This window comes from Limanda limanda, chromosome 16 (assembly GCF_963576545.1).
Source record: "Limanda limanda chromosome 16, fLimLim1.1, whole genome shotgun sequence".
Taxonomy (NCBI): Eukaryota; Metazoa; Chordata; class Actinopteri; order Pleuronectiformes; family Pleuronectidae; genus Limanda; species Limanda limanda.
The window spans coordinates 18415945-18438360 of NC_083651.1; the positions used below are offsets into that span (position 1 = coordinate 18415945).

Sequence of the window (22416 nt, forward strand, 5' to 3'; positions counted from 1 at the left end):
TCTGCTCCTCGCTCTGTGTGTTAGCATGCAGTGTTGGAGCGGGTAGCTGCCAGTCTCCTCAGATTCATATGCATTTTGAGTTTTCGCTCCGGTACGAGAAAGAAAGGGTGAGTACAAGTTGGTGGTTGTCATACCAATACTGTGGTTAGCATTAAAACACATGGAGGGTTTTAAGGGGTTTTTATCAGCTCTAATCGGCAGTGATGGAAAGAACTGGAAAGCAAAGTCCGCTACTGGCAATTAGAGAGGAGTCAATCGCCTTTTAGTGGGTTAACATACGTTTAACTAACCTACGTATACCCACTTACTTTAGTGTAAAAGAGCTGTAAGAGATTGAAGGGTAGTGTTAGCATGTGATAGTAACCAAAGGAAAAACATAGTGGTTTAATCCTCTCAACACATTTATCTTAATTTAATTAACACCAGCACAAACTGGCTTTTCATTTATTTAGTAAAATAGTCCTTACAAGAAAAAAATATTGCTTAAACTTAATGATTCAGGTGCAGACCTCAGGTGCCCTGGGCTCGCCGGTGCCCTTGAAAAGTTCCGTCCTTGCAGAAATGTTATTCTGTAAAAATTGTGGCCATGTTGAGTATTCTACTCATGCTAGGACCGGTCCCAAAAAATCTAAATCAAAATGTTTTCCTAAGGATCAACCAATGAAGCAAAAGGACTCACAGCACTGTGAGACAGCAGTTTTCTTCAGCATTATGAAGTAAAACTAGAGGCTCTCAGGGGTTTTTGAAGATGGAAACCATGGAAAAAAGCAACAGTTTGCAGGCGGGTGGCTCATCACTGAAGTCTGCACATGATGAGATGAGAATGGTGAATATTTTTACTGACAGAAAACACAAACATCTATCGGAGTCGACAGTATATTCTTCTTGCATGCATATTCAGAGACACAACAATAAATATTGTCTTTATGGTGACATGAAGACAAGCGGGAGAGGCAGGAGAGGGAGGAGAGCCGGGGCAGTGTTTTCATTGGAACCCTGGGGATGTATGTAATGAGTTGGAGAGAGGCATGTTTGCCTAGTCTGGTTTACACAGAGAAATGACCCTGTGATACACAGTGTGGGGCCCTCTTAGCACACACACACACACACACACACACACACACATACACGCGCACTCAATTCACTTGAGCAGCGATGTTGGGAAAAGGGAGCAGGAAACATTTGCCGGCGTATTCGACAAACAGTTTCGAGTGTAAAGCCCGGTGTATCATGTAAGTGAAGTTGTTTAAACTGTGGTGTTGTATTGATGTGGATATTATGCATCGTTCTGCAAGTCTCACAGGAAGAGCAACACAAAGTCTTCCTTCAAAGGCAGACCGCGCAGAGTTCACGCTAAATATTTAACAGGGAAAATAAAATCCTGACGCCAACCATCGCTGTTATGTACAACCTATGCGACTGCAGATTCGATCATTTCCCTTCTTTTTGTCTATTTCTGCCGCTTCAAAGGAATTCAACTAGAAGCTTCTAAATTGTTCCAGTTTACAACAGGAAGCCTGTCATGACACTGCCTTACAGCAACTGTCCCATTATAATAAATGAACGCAGAATAAAAATACTATAACCGGAATGTCCCCGACAGTTTTACATGTTAATGTTGAGACGAAAGTAATAGACAATGTGTTTGTGAACAGCAGGCTGTAAAGCGTCAGAATGGAATAATTTAAAGTCCTGATCCACCTTTAAAGTCAATAAGGGGTATCGCAGAGTTTAGTGGCTCGTGAGACTTTGACCTAGTGATGCTACCGGAGGAAAGCTCGGCGGATCACAGATCATCGAACAAGGCATATGAATGTACCGGATATCATGGCAATCCCTTCAATGTTTGTCGAGAGATTTCACCCACAACCATCTGCCAATCTGGAACTTACAGCAGCGCTGGAGGAAAAGCCAAAGGTTCTACACCACCATCTTGAGTGTGTGTACGTCTGTGTTACCAAATCATCCAGTAAACGTTTAGATTAGTAACTGGACAAGTGCAAATTCTGCTGGTGGTGTTTTAAAATCAGAAGGATTCATTTTCTGGGGACCGTGAATGCATGCCTCGATTTAAATGTGATGTCGAAACTAAAGGGACTGACGCTGCTATTCCATCGCAAAAGGAATGAGATAGATAGACTGAGAAAAAAGAGACAAACGCATTAGTGCCCCTGTTTTAGTTTCAATGAGATGCCACGTGATAAAGCATGTGGTATCATATGAGTGAGAGCAGCCACAAGTGCAGCATCAAAATTCACTGTCAAAGCAAGTCAGTGAAATAATTAAAAATCTGTTAGATAACACTGGAGCGGTTCATGTCTGAAGAATCAGGAATCTAATGACGCTGCTATCGAGGCGATGTTAATGCAGTACAAACGTGAAGTAAATGAAAAAGCAGATTTAATTGCTGCATAGTTTAGAACATCTTTAATAGGACATGTATTTGTCCACAAATGTATTTATTGTAAAATCTGTTTAATCTTGGTCCTGGAATAAAATATCTACCAAGATTTCTCTATGACTGAAATCTAGCAGCTACTGTCTGCATTTGAATTTCTCCTCTACTCAATGGCTTGAGATATAAGTGTCAGGGTGAAAATTGGAAACATTTCATCCACTTTGAGAAGTTTCTTGAGGACGTCGTCCAGATCAACCCTAGAGCAACTCCTTTGACATCCTCTTCCCACACAACCGCATCTCAGCGGTATCATCTTTTGATATATATATAATTTGAAATATTGGGATAGCAGTTCCAAGTCACAGCATGTGACACTGTACCCTATATACATGGAGAAGAGGACCAAAGAGTTAGTGAACTAGGAGGAGATTTAAAAAGCAAGCAGACATAATGAGGAGAAAGAGATGTAGTGGGTTGTAGTGGGGGGGGGGGGGGGGATATGCAAAGATAAAACAGGATGAGTAAAAAAAAAAACATATTCGGCAGCATCAAGAGCCCTGCATGCATAGTGGCTCTGATGAATCTGCTCATTAGTATGACTCTCAGGGCAGATCACTCCATTAATAAAATATGGCTGTGATGGCGGCCATGACAGAGGGGTGGGGTGGGGGGGGGCTCCCGTCACTTGCGGGAGCCTCGACAGAGCGGACGTACGCGCTACATCCATGAAAAATGATAATGACATAATTTGCAGGAAAGAATCTTCAGGAGCAAGTTATCATCAGTCAGCATTCCTACACGCAGGAATCGTATTAGACTAAGTGTTTGAATTTACCTCATTGCCATGATTCCGATAAGTGTGGGCCACAGTTTGTGTGTTTGTGTGTGTGTGTGTGTGCGTGAAGCCACATGTGGGCAACGTATTGACCGCGTCTCCTGACAGCTATTTGTGTCCACACGAGAGCCGCAGCCAATTATCGACCACGCTAAACAATACACGCTCCAGACCCACGGTAACAGGAGTAAATAATGCATCATCATATCCAGCCTTCATGAATTATACATGTCTCCATGTTGACAACTGTTCACAGTTGGCATGTACAGTATTAATTCCTGTGTGTGTGTGTGTAGCCGAGCTCTATCCTTCTTCGCACTAAGTAATTTGTGTGATTAATTCCGTACCATGTCAATATTTGTGTTACACAGCATGGGGAGTTTGTCAGCATGGCAAGAATTAATGCATGCTTTGATTGCCTTTGGTTTATATAAAAAAAGAAGGAAAAGCACTTTCTATGGTAGGACTGTGTAACTGTGTCTCAGGGTTTAATTGATGGCTTAATATTTTCCCGCGGAAGCCGACTGGAGCGCCGCCTGCCTCTGATTCAGCCAAAAATGGTTACAAAAATATTTGTCTAAGATATTAAATCTGGGACTGCAGCGATTGTGAAGTCATTTTCATGCTGCTTTTCTTGGCTTTTCGGTCCACGACTCTCTTGCTGTGTTGTGCTTATGTGCTTTTAACCCGCCCTATATCATTGAGCATGTTTACAGACACAATTAAATCGTATTATACATACAGGGGTATATTTTGTCAGGTCCTGCAGCTGATATCTTTTATTAATCATCAAATACATGGATAACAACATGTTTCTGAGGCTGATTAAAGACATTCGGGTTGTTCGAGTCAGAGAGATGTTGATTTATCTCTGGTGACTTGCGAGTTTGTCAGTTTTAGTCTTTCCACATTGACAGAGAGGAGGAAAAAAGAGACCATTGCACGGTGAATATGCCGCCTATTAATATTAAAACTATTTAAAGCTTATTATAATGCACTCCTACATCCGTGATCTGTAACACCGAGTTCCCTGCACTCCAGACACAGGCTTTGAATTATTTACTACGCTTCTCCACAGAGAGTAGTGAGCGGCGGCACTGTCTGCTGCTGAATCTCACACACAAAGACACACACACACACACACACACACACACACACACACACACACATACACACACACACAAACACACACACACACATGCCAGCAGACACAATACTTGCAGTCTCTGGCTGTCAACCTTCTACTTAAGACTAACATAGACATCTTTTTTTCTGTCAATTCACTTTGCCTTGATCACCTGAAACATGCACGGTGGCCAAAATGTCTCTCGGAAGGACATTTAAGTAAAACCCAAATCGCAGTGGAAGAGAACCACAATGGATTTTGACGATGAAATGAGCAGAGCTGTAAACTTTGGTCACGTGAGTTTTCCATTCAGGATAAGGTGAAAATGTTCGTGTTCTCCCTGGTTGGATGCTCCGAGCACCTGTGCATCTCAAATAGACAATAATCAAATGGTACTTTTCAGGGTGTCTACAAACAACAGCTCACTTGACCACAGAGAGCAACTCAACATCAAGGGTCAATCACTTCAGCAACGGACTTGTCATCAAATAATTTGACCAGTCACTTAGGAAATAAAGAAACCAGCAACAAGCATGAGAAACGACCAGCAGAGCTAAGTTCTCCGGCCTTACCTTGGCAATCTGGACACACCAATTGAGCAGCAGCTGGGATCCAATGTTGTCCTTGTGCTCGAGGACGTAGTCGAGCAGGCACCCGTGAGGCATCAGTTGCGTGACCAGCTGGATGGTGGGACTCAGGCAGACGCCCAGCAGGCGGACCAGGTGGGGGTGCTCCATGCTGGCCATGATCAGGGCCTCCTGAAGGAGACACGTACACACTCAGGCATGTGGGGTGGGAGGAGGGCTGGTGGAGGTTGACGTTTGTAATAGTATGTCAACAGATCCTGCAATATTTGTTTCCTATATTCGTCAGCCAACTGTCTTAGGAAAACACAAATCACATCACTGACGTGTTGTTTTTTTGATCTTGAGTGTTCGTGTAGAACCCAGCTTGGAATTCGCCTTTGAAGCTGCGGCGCTCTGCTGTGAGACAATTTTTTTGTCTTTTGATTGCAGAGAATATCCCAATTATTTTTGATTGAACAGCACATGAAGACTTAATATCCTCTTATTGCATATCTCCATTAACAGACAGCACAATTTACCAGAAAATCAAACATACAGTTTGAAAAGTGCTTTTATTAACTGAGCAGGTTTAGTAAGCGAGGATAATAAAGGGGAAAATCACGACTATTGTGTTCACTTATCCTGTATTTCTTTGTGTTCTTTATTTTTTGTTGTGTTTCTTGTATGTAGTTGTTTTTTGACTTGTTATGTTTAGAGATATGCCAATGTGTTTTATTGTGTGTGTGTTTGTTTGTTTGTGGTGGTTTGTGGTTGTGTTTACTTATTTTCTTTTTTGCTTTTTTTGTGGTTTGCCTTTGTGTTTTATTTATTGTCTTCTCTTTTTTGTTATTTTTGATTTGTTGTTGTGCTTTGGGATTTGCTGTTGTGTTTCCCAATTTGTCATTGTGACTTGCACTGCAGGGTCTCATTAGAAATTGCAGACATAAAAAGTCAAATAAAGTTTATATTTAAAATCTACTGTTAGACACTTTCCACTGTCTGGATCAGAATAGCTGATTTATACTTTTACTTGGGTAACATGGTTAAATCTATAGGCGTGTGACTAAATATTCAGAGGATCAGTGCTTCATTCACAAGTTGTCCCATTAAACCCAAACTGTAGTTTTAGCCGTAAAAAGGCCGAATGCCTGAGAAAAGGTTCCAAGACTCAACACACTGGCAGAGTCCATCATGTTTACAAGTGTTGACTGAACTGTCTAAGATCATAGAAGCTGGTATTCTGTTTCAAGCTGAAGTTTCTCTTGAATTTCTCTTGGTTAGCAGCAAGGTTCCACTACGTCAGAAACAGTAGATTTCTATACAAAAAACCTTGCACATCAAAGTGACTCGCTGCCTCACAAGGCTGTCAGCACTCTTTGTAGTAAATACAAATGTAGTAAATACATCACGGGAAGAGATTGTTGTCAATCAAGTGTCTGTGTCCTTTATTATTTTTATTGCAAACTACAGTAAGAATTATTTCTTTTTCAGTTGTTTGGTGTGGAATATTTTTGCGGTAGAAGCCGCTACTGAATAGAACATATGTACATATGAAAAAGCTGCTCCGGTATATTATTTATCAGGCTTTGAACTTGCTTGTGGTGTCAACACCTATACATACAGGGACTTGAAGAGCAGGAGCAAACGTAATATATTAGTTTGCTATAAGGAATACGATGGCAGCACCGTGAAAATTCAAAACCTATTAATCTAATGCTAAAAAAAGAGCTACCAAAGAGAAATACAGCTCGTTTACACAGGTTTACACACTCAAAGCCTTGTTTCTGCAAGGGTTAATGTGACAATTCATCATGAGATGGATAACAGTGCAGCAAAAGCACACAACACTGGTGGAGGCGGTTGTGTGTAAGGGTGTTGCAGAGAGACAGAAATAGTCGGTAGTGCTCTATTAAGAGAGAGATATTATCACAACACATTGTAAACTTTATGGTATCCCTGCTCCTCTGGTGATGGCAGTAGATACATTGAATCGGGCCAGAGTCTGTGAGAGACTCCAGAGTCGATCAGGGACGTTATCCAGAATCCAACATGTGAAAAAAAAACTCATTCACGTACTATAATGAAAGTTTCACACGTGTAGAGGGGACAATAATTTAACTTGGCTGAAAAAAACTGTCCTGGCGTCAGAAAAAGATTATGCAATAATTCATTGCAGTAACCTTAATGCAGTAAAGTAGGAAAACGGGCTTACTTAGACCAAACAAAGTAAATTGCAATATTGTGAAATATGCAGATAACATTCACAACCTAAATAGATGCATCAATCAACTTTCTTGAATAATGTAATTATTACATTTCAAGCTAATAAATGGTAAATTATCATTTATTTCGAATAAACCTGTATTCAAAACGCATTTAATAAAATGGACTCAATTTAACGTTATTTTTACAGGAAGACACAAAATGTGTAGCGGATGAATTGGATATTGAAGTGATATTGATTTTTGTGAAGCACTGTGTAGCTTAGTGTGGATTGTAAATTAAGTTTATTATCATTATTATTTATGAATGTGGAATGCAAGTTTGTGGGTCACAGAACAAAAGCCTTACTACACTGTACACACACAGATACATACATCCAGGCTCGGTGCTGCTACCCTGGCTTCTCACTGGGATCATTGTGTCAGTCCTCAGATACTCTTCTAAGAGGTAAGTTAGTGTGACCTGCAGCTTGAGGGTAACCGGGGTCAAGTAAACAAATCATTATCCACAGTAAAGACCACTGATGTTCCCGGTGCAGAGGCTGAGCCCACAGCTGCTCAGAAAACAACACAAGAAGATTGTGGACCGGATAAATGCGTAGGAGATCATCACTGGGAAATTAGATGGAAATAATTAACAAAAAAAAAAAGGAATCAACAAACAATCAACAAATTAGCTCTGAATTTGTTTTCAGCCCTTTTTTGATTTGCGTTCTGGCTCAGCCAATCAGAGTCAGATACATTAGAAATTGCCATTCACATGCACACGTCTAGTCCTAAATAGCCTATAAGTACATTTTCCTTTTTTTTGTATCAGCCACTATGTCTCTACAGAGTCTATCGAAAAGCCCTAAATCTCCCTTCTGTTTCTCTCTTTCTTATATTGTGTGTTTTTCATGGGTGATATCTGTTTCTCTGTTTGTCGGACCCAAAAGCCCATAGTGTAGAACATAAGTTTAAACACACACAGGATATTCATCAAAGACGTCTCGATAAAAATAGAAACGCTAACACCCCAAAATCTCTTCCTCTCAGACTGTCAAGCTGAGTGCAGAACATGACCGCAATTGGGTCGGTTTCCATGTGTGCGTGTCTGTGTGTGCATGTGCACGTGTGTTGATGGATGTTATTTCATCTGCATTGCATCATCGCAGGGTAATCATAATTTTTTTTCTGCTTTTGCTTTTGAAATGAGCCGAGTTACGAAAGTTTAATAAACGGTGGCCCTGGTGCACAGTGCCGGGAGCCTGTGGAGTTGCGTGTTTGTACCCAAGAGCGTGAAAGGGTCCTAGAGGCCCCCCCGACGATCCATAGGGCGTAAGCTTAGTTCTCAATGCTACATTTCACCAACTGAGCTAATGTGCAAGTTGTGCTTTCTTTTTTAAATCACTGAGGAGTGGGTTCAGTATTTTTGTTATTTTAATCCTCTCCCGGCACAAAACAATAAGTCATGGTGCCAACAGTGCTCTGATACAGTATGATCATTAAGTTTGCTGAACTGAAACAGTTTTACAAGAACATAAACTATAAACTAAAACACGTTTCCAAACCTCAGTTATTAAATTCCACCTCACACTGTATAAGTAAATCCTCTGAGGTGTAAAGCCAAAGCTCGCCGCTTATGTGCTTACACTGTTTCCATTCGCACCCCCCTGTACACTGCACGAAATCCAGTCAAAAACTGGCTCAAATGCTTAACATAGAACTCAAAATTGGAATGTATTTTTGTTATTTTTCAGTCTTTTAGCTCAGTTTCACAATTTCCTGTTCTGTAAATACTCACGTCCATGAATTCCACGTTAGCCTTGGGTCCGGTGGCCTCATTTAGGATTTTTATGGCCACTGGAATCTTCACCGTTTCACCCTCAGGAACCCAAATACCCTAAAGAAACACACACAAACACACACACACAACCACATGATGAGTCAGTGTATCAGAAGAAAGGTGCTGCAGACTTTAAAGAGGATGAATCTCACAAACAGGATGAGAATGTACGACAGGCTGTGTAATTAAAGGTTATTTTGTCCTTGTGTAAAAACTTGTGTGGAGCTGTTTAATTACTTCGAAGTATCTAATTTCAAATGGGATTAAACTGATTTAGCGGCTGCCAATGTGGTCAAAGCAAAGAGGAGCGAAAACAACTTGGGGAAAATGTTTCAAACGTGTTTCACTTCATGTGATGACAGCTCGTCCACCTCCGCTCACAGTTACAGACACCTGCTCTCACAAAGCTGTAATTTCCATGTCCTACCTCATCTTGATTGTCTTCCTACCTGCACTTCTGATAATAATTATAATGCAGCACAATGACTCACCACTTTGTTTCTCACTTTAACTACACTCAGGGTATGTAGTATTATATATTTATTTTATATTCCATATTGTGCAGTGTAGACATGCTCCATTTTTATCCAAAAGAGCTATTTGAGCATTTAAGTCATGCTTTGCACTTTGTTGTTTGCTATAGCTGGTACGAAATACACCTGAAGACTATGTCCTACCATTTCTAACATCACATTTGAATAGGGTGCTTCAAACCGAGGTGGCATATTGTTGCTGACAGCCCCATAAGGGGAGTAGACAGATACATGTATTATTTCGGTTTAAGGCCCCTTCTGAAGTATTTAACATCTGCCAACAACTCATTATATGGCCTTGCCTTGGTTGTTGGAACTGACCATTGATCTGCTGAGACCCTATGTATGCTTAGCTTCCAATACACTCTGCTATTCAGAAAGCTTTTTACAGCCGTTTATTTGCCAATCAGTGATATTTAAATAAAATGAATACAGTGTTATATTGTGAGAAATCTCAATTGGAACCGATTGTGCCAAAGCGGGCTATTTGGAGAGGATGCCTAAACACATCTCTAATAAAATCTCTGTTACTTTGCTCTGCTTCACTAAATTAGAATAACATTGGGCACAGATGGTGTTCAGATGTTGTGCTGGGGTTGTGGGATACATCTGCACCATTCCATAGGAGATATTCACTTGAAAACAACAAAATCTGCAGACATGAAATCCTCTATTCATCATGTGTTCCCTTGTCATTTACCCTGACCCATTAACATCTATACTGATGCTTAAATCCCTACAGAAACCTCACAGCTGTTACCTTTATATAGATACCACTGTTGTTTATATAGACCCTGCAGTTGCAGAAATATACAATATACATTTTAGGCCATTTTCAAGAAGGGGCCTTGGAATATTAACACTCTTCTGTATCATGTTTAACTTGTTTTCTTGCACGCATCCACGACAGCTGTTTCACTTGTGTCATTGTGTGTTAAAGTGTGCGTCTGCTTTCATGTGCTCGTAAAACACAAAACACAAGAAACACAAGGCGTCACTCATCTAATCATTGTGCCACTGGTGGTTAAAAAGTCTACAGGGGACCTTTAACGTGGCACTTTATGTAATGGAAAAGTGTTTTATGTTTTGGAGAAAAAAGAGCTCTGCTGCACAGCAAAAAACTTTACACGTCAATCTGAATGTTGAAGCTCATTAGCCACGACCTCTGGATTGTGTCTGAATTAATAAGATCGTGCAGTGAAGCTGCTGAAGTGAGTTTTCTCAGCTGACTGCCTGAGAGCGTCTCAGCGTCACAAAACTGCTCCTCCACTCTGAGAGGATCCAGTGGAGATGAGATGTATTTACCTCAATGCTGTGTGACCACCAGGGAAACTACTGTATGGATGCTTGGGCTCAACCATGTGACTGTGGGTGGACTACTTTTCTTTACATGCCCAGAGGTTGCAGATTCCCAGAGGTAACATGCAAGAAAAAGGACATCTGCGCTCATGCCAGACCTCTGACCCAGAAACGGGCTGTAATGTGAATAGATGGATCCACAAAACATCCACTGATGATGTCAGGACGAGAGAGTCTATTCTTTCTCATTTAAGAGCCGTTCCTCTCTACCTCTCCCCAACCGGTCATCACACTGGAGGTGACCTCGGCTACCTCATTTTCACTGTAACCCCAGGGGTCTCAGTATCTGCTATATTACTTATTCTTTTCATTCCCACCAGCCTTACATCTGATTTACAGTCATTATCTGTCTTGTGATACGTCTCTCTGCGAGATCTTACAAGACCTTGGAAAAGATCTCAAGTTTCAGAGTGAATATGAAATATCTGTATATTTGCCACCTTTCAACTTAAATAAATGATCAAGCAAACACACACTTTTTCATTCTTTGAGTGTTTTACCTTGTAAACAGTCCCGAAGGCCCCAGAGCCGAGAATCTTGACCTTTTTGAGTTCCGTCTCTTTCAGGATTCGAAGCTGGGCCTGGTTGGGTGCTGCCCCACTCGGTGTTAAAGGTTCCACCAGCTAAAAACACATCAAGTAACACAGAGGACATTCAATCAGATTTAACTGTAACACAAACCCTACAACACAAATTAGACACAAATGGTTGACCTGACGTAAGCATTTGAAACACTATGACGGTTGTGTAACACATAAATGAAGGTTTCTAAAATAAATTTGGTGATAAATGTGATATTAAAAACCTGCATTAATGTATTTCATCAAGGAACACATATACAATTTAGTTTACAGCTTAAAAGAGCAGTATCTCTTTAACGATCAAGTGATAATCGATCATGAGGATATATTATGGAATGGTTAAAATCGGTCTTATTGTTAAACAGTACTATGCTATTTAGGTTTAAGAGAATCATAGGAACACAACTCACTTTCCATGTCGTGTTTATACAAATGCAAAGTTAACCTGATCCAACCTCAATTATGTAAAAGAACCTTTAATACAGACAGTTTTTCTTCTAATATTTGTCATTCATACAAGCCTGTTCCTAGAATCAATGGAAAACAAGCTGTTCAGAAAAATATCCTGACCTAATTTCTAAGAACTCCTGCTGTGAAACTCGGCTTTAATCATAGGAAACAACAATTACCGCCGAGTTGCTTAAAGTTATTACTGAAAAAGAAGTGTTGCTTTTAATGACATTTTTCCATCAAGACAAATGCGAACTCTGAAGTGCCAAAACCATTTCAGTATAACGTGTGAGGACATTTAATTTGTGTGCACAGGAGAGAGATGGCGAGAGGTGGATGGAGAGCAGAGAGAAAGAGTTGCGGGATGTGGATAATTGTGGAGCCTGAAAAGATTTGACACTTTTGCTGTCTCATTACCGCTCAAGTGGAGGAACGGACAAATGAAATACCTATCGAGTAGGAAGAATTGTATATATGGAGGGAGAGAACAGGAACAACAATAACTACAAGACAGCGATGGAGAAGTGAGCAGCTGAATTAGTTTAGAGGATGCAAAAGCTTGAGAGAGGTAGCAAAACGGGGAGAATTAGGAGAAGAGAGGACGATTAGAGAGGGAGGGCAGAGAGAGGAAAACAGAGAGAGAGTTTAAATCAGTCTGGCTGTGGCCGGCACCTTCTGTCCCTCTGGCTCTGCCATTGATTAAAAAACAATAGTCTGTCTTCAAATTGTTTTAATGGAATAACAAATCAGCTTCTGCGGGATTAAAACTAGAATGGTGTTCATGTAGCCCCCCCCCCCCCCTTCAAATGAACCATCTAGAAACATTACACTCACACATACAGAATACACACACACACACACACAGAGACACACACACTACGATAAGCTAGTCCAGTATGCAGGGAGCTGTCCAGCACTAGTGGTCCTGAAGAAGTTGAGACTGTGCAGCAGGGAAGGTGCAGCACATTGGAGCTGTCCACATTCTCACTGCACAACCCAGTGCTGAAATCAAACCAAAGCTGTGTCGTCATGTAAAAAACTAAGTGTTTGAAATTTAAACACGATAGTTGATTTCTCATAGCAGTTAACTACGAGTGAGGGTGATGAGGAAACACGCTGGCCTGGCACGTGCATCGAAAAATGTTCAAAAAGAGAAACATGTATAAAAAAAAAGTGGTAAAGAGAGCTGCTGAGTAATCCACTTGGGAAAGTTTGAATTTCTGATTTAAAAGTGTCCCCTCGACTTAAGTTTGTATGACTGCATCTGTTTTTCAGTCCTAAAAAGGTTCGCTGTGACCATTAGCAGAGCAGTGCCTACATTTTGTTCATCATTACATGTACAAGCACACAGATGCATATGGAGTCATGTATCCATGCACAGTTGTTGCCTTTTCCACTCCTTATTAAATAAGTCCAAACTATTTCACAACAGCAGGTCCTAAAGGTGGAGGTAGAGAAATCTTCATGGACATAACCAATGCTGGATTTTAAATACTCTTTTGCAAATGTTCAGGAGGGAAATGTGTTTATTGTTTTTACTAGAGTTGATTGATAAACAATATGCACTATGGGAAATAACTTTGAATCGAAACATATTTTTACTAGTTTCAATAAAAACTCCACACGGTACCTTTAAATTATGTATAGAGCAAATAGCCAGTGGGAAGACAATTAACATAATGTGATAGTTTTCAGACATAATTTCCTAGAATCTGACTATCGACCTGCAACACATTATAGGCAAAGTAAAGTATCTACACAGACAGCCATTAGTTCCAGTTCAGACTTCTGTCTGCCTGCTCCTGTGCCTCTCGCAGACAGGGTAATCATTTCTATAATAAAGAGCTGTTAAAAACATTGTCTTTGTCGGGTTAGTCCACAGCTAGAAACAATTTGAAGTCTTTAGTATATATTTATATAACACCAGGTCATCGGTGTTTTGGCCTGTATTGAAAGATTTACTTGATTAATCTCTCAGTACGTAAGAAAGTGAACTATTTGGATTTATCTAATATGCATTGAGACAGTTGTACAACAGTGCTGTAACTTTAAGATGCAACCTCAGGCAACCAATCGGCAAAGCTGCAATCACGTTGCTTTGCTCTTTCTACTTCCTGCTTCCACTGCAACGCTCCTCCACCCCAGCCCCTCCCACTCATTATGTATCTGATCTAATCAATGTGTCATATTGTTACTGATGCCTGCTCTGTTCTTTTCAACTGCTGCTCTCACTTTCCTTGAATGAAGAAACAAAGGTAGGGAGGTCCCAGAACAGAGCGGCCATGATTGAAAGATTTGTCTCATATCTGAAACTTTCACAGTTAAGCCAAAATTGGCCATTATTGGCATTATTTTTCATAATATTTTGAAGCTTTTTGGGAAAATTTAAATTATTTACATGATTACTTACGTATATATTGAAACATTCACATTTCACACTGAATAATTAACTTAAATGAGTTTAAAAAGCTAAATTATTTTCACCTGAGTTGTAAAAACCACTGTAGTAATAGCGATTGGTCACATCAGCCTACACGTGACCGCTTTGTGTAAAAGTGTTTTCTTGTTTGTAAATGTTTATTCAATACTTCCTCTTCAATGAAAATTGACTTTTATCTTTGTTTACACTATGTAATTCATTATATTGTGGCATTGAGAATGACAGAAAGCTTTTTTCTCCTTCAGGTCTCGACACTGCTACACTGAAGAATGCTTTTATAATATATTAAACTTAAGTGTCACCACATTGTGTCGGAAATTGTGTAGAAAAACAGTGGCACAATATGTAAGAGACATATAAGTATAATAACGTCCCATATCGGTGCTATTTATTCATTATCGAAGCCATCAGACACTTCACTCATACTTGTGCTCCCCGAATAGACAGAAAGCAGTGAAACCCGACCTCATTCACACTATGGGCCCAGGAGTGCGTTACATGATGTACTCTCCTCGTTTTAACACCAAAGAGGAGGGTGTTTTTTCTCCTCTAATGGTATGGTCCCTTCCCTCTTCCTAGCACAAGGGTCCTCTCCAGTATACCAGGGCAGAGTCAACACCTGAGCCTCCGAGTTTCTGACACTTTTTTTTCGGACTCCATCTGGAAGCCTGAAGTCTCATTCTCCTCTCTGCCTCGTTCAGTCTGACTTTGTCTTATGTTGTACAGCGTGTGGTGTCTGGTACACATACATATACTCACATACTCACACACAGACTCCATAGCACACAAAAATCTGCAGACAACAATATAATCCCACTAATTAAGACAAATGTAAAGGTAATGGAGTATTGATCGCAGAGGCCGTGAATTATGTACAAAATCTAGATAATTCTGCCACCTCTGCTTGGTTTCTCTATCCAGTCATACTCCTCCAAACATCTTTCACTGGCATATATAGGAATCAACATCAACCTTCTTTCAGTTTGTTTTTCATCCCCCCCCCTGCTCACCTCTGTTTCCAGGAAGCGACGGAGCGCTCTCTTCTTCTTGATGTTCTTCCGGCGCAGAGACACGGCTACGCTCAGCACCAGGATCACCACCATGAAGAGGCCGCCGATCACCCCCGCTGCGATCAGAGGGGTTCTGAAGACACGAAAGAGGAGGGGGGGAGAGGAGAAGGAAGAAAAACAAGTAATTGATGAAGACGGAAGAGGGTGGAGGCGATGACACATTTTCACCTCGAGGAAGGAGATGATGACAGAGGATGAAGACGAACTTGTCCTTAAACTATCATTTGCACACACACAAAAACAAACAAGGTAATAAAACAAACAAACACAACACACGTCTCTGTGATCATCCGCGTGAGGCTGTGTGGATGTTTCTTGAAATAAAAAAACAAAACTTTCACCTTCCATTTTTGTCTGTTTTTGCTCTGAGCTTCATCTGGTTATATCCCTCCATGCCCTCTCATTAAAACCACGGCTGAGATCAAAAACATGGAAATAACCATCAAAGTGAATTCTCAGCACCACACCGACGCTGTCATTTGATATCAACACTCAAAGTAATTTTTAAGTAAGTAGAAGGAGTCCCCCCCCCCTTTTCCTGCTATGAAATAAGCTAATTTGGTCAACACAGACTCAGACTCTGCCCTAAATCACTGGGAAAAAAGGCTGCTATTTGGGACTGTTTATCACAGACTGCAAGGATACACCCCATAAACTGTTATCACCGTCAGCCAGCTTCATGGGAAGTGAGGAACTCTGAATCCCCCCCACATCTCTCGCTTTGGCGGCACATTGGAGACTTGGATCATTCTGAACTGTTAAAGTGCAGGTGAGAGCCATTCAGACCAATAGAGAACAATTAGCCTGGCAGGTATATTATCTAATATTATCTTACTGCAGAAAAGCTGGTATCAATTAATAACAAAAGTGATATTAAGATATTGTAATATAGACCCTGTCACTCCACCAGAAAACACATTTAGTCCAACTGTGAAATGTTCTGTTCATCGGGGGTTAGACACTTATACTGGTCCATTACATGGAGAGGGTTAGATTATAGTATTTAACCGGCCTAATAGCACCTCTAAATCTTATTGTAAGAATTAACACATTATCTCTCCTCTCTGGAAAGTTGACATAGAAATGTAAAATCAGTCAGGCCATGGCCATGAAAAGGGATAGAGCTGTGCCTGTGACAAAAAGACTACACAAGTTATACTTGAACTTGTTTTTGCTTAATCAAACTAGGTATAACACAGTTGTTATCAAGTTGGTAGGAAAACTGTCATTCTTTTATTTGATGATAATCCATGTAAATGAGATCATTGAAAGTCAACCAAAAAAAATCACACATCAGAAAGTTTGTTATAAACCTCACTAAAAATAAAAGTAAGCATACTCTTCAGCAACTTAATAAAAAAGAATCCACTGAAGGAAAATGCTCAAAGACATACAGTGGCTACCCATATACAGGAGAGCAGCAAAAAATACCTATAAGAATTTCACACTTGAACAGACGTAATGTCAGCATCCCGATCCACTGTGGATGATCTAATTCAATCCACATGCTTCACTTGGTCGGTCATTCCAAATGGCATTAAAAGGTCCCCTGACTGATCACTTGAACCTCTGCTCTACTGTAAACATGCCCACGACGCACAGTTCTAAAGATCACCCATCAGGCCACGTGGTCAGTGATGCAGCAAATGCAATGTTTCTCCACCATTGCATCAACATCGGGATTTAAAAAGAAATCCGTTAATCACGCATGTGGGAATCGGGGGAAGACCAACAGACAACAGCTCTAATGAATTCAAACTAAAAGAACAGATAATTGGAACTTGTTAGATGAAGTATTTCCAGTTTTATCAGACTAAGCACGACACGAGTAAGTGACAGACAGTGAGTAATCCAGTTTAATCAGATATGCTTACAATCCCTGCAAAAACATAATACATGTGAACGCCTGGTGGAGCGATGGCCTTTGGAGGATTAGTCTAATCATTTGTGTCTGATAAGCCACTTTTCATTTGTGTACAGGAGTCAATACATCCAGTGAGTATCGGGTTTACGACATGTGTGACACCTCTGAGGTGACCGCTATAAGCCTGGGGTGAGCCAACCATCTTCTACTGTATCCACAGGATGTCAGAGATGTGATGAGGCTTCTTCTGCTCACCAGATCTGCCTAAAAAGACTTTTTCCTCATGCTGAGTTAGCTTAGTGGCAGAATTTTTTCTAAATCAGGGGTCTTAAAAAGGGCCACAATTAGGACGGAGGGGCCAATTATATGTCAAACATCCATTAGAGAGGTACAAATTTAAGTCATTCCTTGTTTGAATGCTTATTAGGCTTAGAGAATAAAATTGTCATTGTCCTTGTTAGTATTTTTTGTAAGTGATTATCTTTGTAAGACCACTGACAGGACAGGGGCACTTCAGGGGCCAATCAGATCTCAGCACCCCCGCCCCTGCCCCTGGATCCGCACCTTAGAAGCCACCATAGCCTCCTGCGAGATGTTTTTCTTTTTCTCTGGGGTGATATATGTCATCTAATCAGTCTCAAAATCCATGCACATTAAAACCAAGTGCATGCATGGATGTGTGCACACGGCCGTATCCGTGAGCACAAAACCATCCTTGTGAAATTAAATTTCTGCACTTCATGCACAAATGTGGTCCCGCGAGCACGAGACTGTGACGAGTGCAACCTTGACCCTCTCCAAACAGCTCAGCACTTGCACATGCAGATGTAATTTAATTCATCCGAGTTAAAGAGAACAGGTATGATAAAAAATTACGACTATACTCAATTTGTATTTTAGATATCTACAATGTCACCCTAATGGGAAAATTACATCACTTCAGTTTTCAATTCCTGATATCCACAATTACAATGTTGATAACCAGAATAACCAGTCTGGAAATTTACAATAAGACTATCACGTAATCATGTAATATTACCATTTCAAATATATACAATCATAATGTAATCAATTAAATATGAGGTATCAGAAGAGAAGTTGCAAGCGTGTACAGAGGGTTGAGCTTGAGAGCCACATTCTCAAGGGACTGCATTTGTGCATGTGCTTTCCTCCCGGGGATACTGTTCTGTGAGCTCGTATCATTTGCACATATATGTTCTTCTATATGCCTCCAGATGAAAGTCACACAGAGTTTCACCAGTGCACCATCCTTCTTTTCTGCTTAGCACTGTTCTTTTTTGGGTTCAGTGTTTTCGCTGCAGTCCCCCAGACACACCAGTAGTTTCTGTCATGTTGACTGCTCACTCTGCTTATCAGCCTTTTTTCCTCAACCCTCTTTTTTTTTTTAATCATCCCTCAAAGACCACACAACAGCTCTGAGCGCCACCTGATGCCAAACTCTCTCTCCTGTGGAACCTTGAATCTATTTGTTGCAAACTGTTAGCGGCATTTTGTTCCCTTTTTCTCTTCCCCACAGCTGCAGAACAAAAGCTTCAGCGCTATCAATTTATCAAGCACCAGGCAAATTGTTTTTGTGTACACACACACGGTCACACAGACACACACAAACACTCAAACACACACAAGCATGCGTGCACAGAGAAGGTTTAAGGACACTCCTAGGGATTTGGGGCCTTGCAGCTAGCCATTAATCACAAACTTTGCTTACAGTGATTCTTGCATGTGTGTTTGTGTGTGTGTGTGTGTGTGTGTGTGTGTGTGTGTGTGTGTGTGTGTGTGTGTGTGTGTTTGTGTGTAACCGAGAATTTTCTACCTGTCCATCCAGCCAATACAGTCTTGCAGTCTTGGTCCAATGCACCTAGGTAAACAACACAGATCAAGCACAAAGTGAAACGTTTTTAGTTTGGCACATTCACTCTATGAAAATGATGAGGGGCTGTCAGGGAACTTATGATAAAATACATCTTTAAATATCTGCATGCATCAGCTTTTAAATGCGTGCCTATTATTTGTTTTATACCAAACTAAACCATATGTTGTTGAGCTGCGAGACCTTTGGGCATCAGCATTGCGATTAGATAGATTACATTACTTGTTGTTCTGTGTGTGGAGTTCCCATCCTGTCCTGGCACTGAGATAAAGTGAACCTTGGCAGAGTCCCCACTCTCCAGAAGATAATGAACAAGCCTTACAGGACCTGCAGTGACCTATGTTTGTTATCTGCTCCCTCCCATATGGTTTAACAAAAAATATTCTATTTTATTTTATACACTTTAGTATAGGGTTGTATTTTTTGTATAAGTGAACTGTACCAACATTCTTCTCTGTCTGTGTCATACTATTCTCCTATTTAGAACAATTGAGTCTCATTATCAAATTATGTATTTTATTCTTCAGTGTGAGGACCAATCAGGAGCTCAGCAATTTTTAAACAATTATCTGAAAACAACTTTTTCTGAAACAAACCTTTTCTTGGAAGGACGAAAAAGTAATTCCGCTCCGAGATAACCGGTGTCGAACCCATAGACTGAATATAAAGTTCTACGTGATTTCACTATCTTGTTCCTTGTCCTGAATTTCAGTTCAGTTCAAATATATCCATTTGAACTCAGTTTAATTTTTATATTCTGCCTGTTGAATGTCAAACATAGAGAAATACGCCATAAAGCCACTGGCAGGTACAGCACCATTCAAGAGCTTCATCAAACACGTGTGTTTCCCTGACGCCTGCAGGCAAACCTGAAATATAAAGCCAGTCCTGGACCAAAGCCTTGTTAGCTTCTTTCAGCTCCGACTTTATTCTCAGTTCAGCTTCAGAGTGAAAGATTAATCTTCTAATGAAAAGCAAATATGTCTTCAGTCCTCCGGTGCCGATGGTTAAAATCTGTGCTGTGCTGTAATGCACTACTGGTATAATATGCCATGACTGACAGACTTAGTGGCTCTTTTGGATGTTTAGAAGTAAAGATTATTGGTTTTCTTCATGACTGTGTCTGTTCCCCTCTCTGTCTGTGTCGCTCACCTCTTCCCTCTCCCTCCCTCAGCTTGTGTTTTTGAGAGGCGGGCCTGCTTATGAAGCTTTACCTGAGACAGAGTGTCGGCCCAGTGTTTTTCATTTACAAGTACATTGTTATGCTCAAGCGAGCTGCAGGCTGTCACTCAGAGGAGGAGAAACAACACACAAGGAAGTGACATAAACTCCCCCTGGAGTTAAATACAAAATGATGCCTCACCAACCCTTGCTGAATATTACATGGAGAGATCAGTGGCTAGTGAGGAATGGAGAGTGGCAAGGTACTTCACTGACTCCTCACATTCAGTCTCTTCCTCTCCATTTCTGCCTCACCTCTTTTATTTATCTGTCTTATCCTGCGTAGGATCATCCTTTTATGTTTGCAGGACACGGATAGGGAGTTTTCCTGAGCATATGCTATTCAGGCAATATTATATAAAAGCCAAATGCACTTACAGAGAGCTAGTAAGAAGGTTTCAGTCACTGCCACAGGGAAATATATTCAAGTGTGTTTGTGAAATAGGTGCCGCAGGAGTCTAGGTGACGTGGCGACAGCTTGCAGGGCTACTTGGTGAGATGCTGTGGCTCATGGGCTCACCAGTAACGCATTAGTACTACCTACCCACATAGGTTTATGTATGTTCCTCTATTATTTTGACAATCCATTGTCATTTTTGCAAAATGAGGAGATGCTCGGTAGTATTGTCAGATTTAGGTGCAAGGTTGAAGCAATGAGAAGCTTCATTTTCTGTGTCAGGCAGTCTACCGATTGATTTTCCTAAAACGTACATTCTCTTTAAACAGTTACTTCAAATATGAAACACTGGATATTATTTTCATTTGTCGTTTACAGATGGAGGGAACCAACTTTTGATTTTGAAAGGATGATATAACTGTAATGATAACCAATCACTGGACCCCTGACCTGTGACCTCTCTTCACCCTGGCTGCACTTACCCCTGTGTGCAGTTGGTGTGGCAGGGATGACACTCGTTGTTGGCTTCAGCGTACTTGAAGATGAAAATGCTGTTGGCCCCTTGCAGACCGTCAGGACACTTGTCCACACAGTTTGGACCATCCTTGAAATGAAGGCATTTCACACAATGGTCTGGGCCCTGCAGACAGTGGAGGAAAACAAGAGCTTAGATGCATATGCCAAATAATTCTGAATAAAATATATATATGAGGCTTTTAGTAAGTATTCAAAAGTAACAAGGTTAAGCTGCCATTTGACAACAAACTGATATTGGTCTTGACGACCACTCAAAGTTTTGCCATCCACCCATTCAGGCCTGACACAACAAATTCCGTCAGAAAGGACAAATCAATATTGTTGCAAATGGGGATAAGATATCTGCTGTCGCCTCCGTTTTTAAAGTAAAGTGATGGATGGGTTTATTTCTACATGACGTGCCGAGTGCAGCTTCCTTTACAGGTTAAGTTATTGCACTTGAACGTGTGCGGCAGTGAATGCATAAGAGACACAGCATTAGGTAACAGACAGTGGCTTAAAGTGGTGAGGAGGGAGAGAAGAAAAGTGAAAAAATCAGTACCGTCCAGTAATAAGGGAGAGTAAGGCAGAGACAGTGGACATGGATGCGGCAAGTCAGTGAGAGCGAGCGAGAGAGCGAGCGAGCAAGCTATAGTGTGAATAACGGAGAGAAAGAGGAGCGGGAGGGAGGGAGAGAGAGAGAGAGAGAGAGAGAGAGAGAGCAGACGAGACACATAAAGCAGTGTGAGCGGAGCAGGCAGATAATAACCATCGCTCACAGCGCACACAATGACCATAACAATCCGCCTAGAACAGGATTTATGGAGCTAATATAGGCAAGGGAGGAGGTAGGGGAGGGGAAGACGAGAGGCGAGGAGTTCTCTCAGTCAGGCTCCGTATCATCAACCGGCCTAGAGAACATCTCATTGACAAACATACACAAACACACACGTCCTGCATGCACACATGGTGAGTGGGAATCAAACCTACAGCCGGGGATTTCTCTCACACGGATGTCTGGATCGCACACAAATGCAAACACAACCAAATACTCAGGATTAACACAAAGTGTATACAAGACCAATACAGGCACGATAGGAATACACACCCTGTTTAAAAAAA

At 41.0% G+C, this 22416-nt stretch overlaps 1 protein-coding gene across 2 annotated transcripts in view; it reads right to left on the bottom strand.

The window, feature by feature from the left end:
- LOC133021550 (receptor tyrosine-protein kinase erbB-4-like) overlaps positions 1-22416 on the bottom strand; it is a 294248-nt gene that overhangs the window by 44262 nt on the left and 227570 nt on the right. Inside the window, exons 15-20 of one of the 2 annotated variants that reach the window (XM_061088453.1) lie at positions 21261-21418; positions 19104-19148; positions 15346-15478; positions 11365-11487; positions 8931-9029; positions 4932-5114 (exon numbers count right to left, since the gene is read on the bottom strand). In XM_061088453.1, the coding sequence (XP_060944436.1) occupies positions 4932-5114; positions 8931-9029; positions 11365-11487; positions 15346-15478; positions 19104-19148; positions 21261-21418 (741 nt within the window). Of the gene's footprint in view, positions 1-4931; positions 5118-8930; positions 9030-11364; positions 11488-15345; positions 15479-19103; positions 19149-21260; positions 21419-22416 lie in introns of both variants that reach the window. The other variant, XM_061088452.1, reaches the window with a different exon arrangement.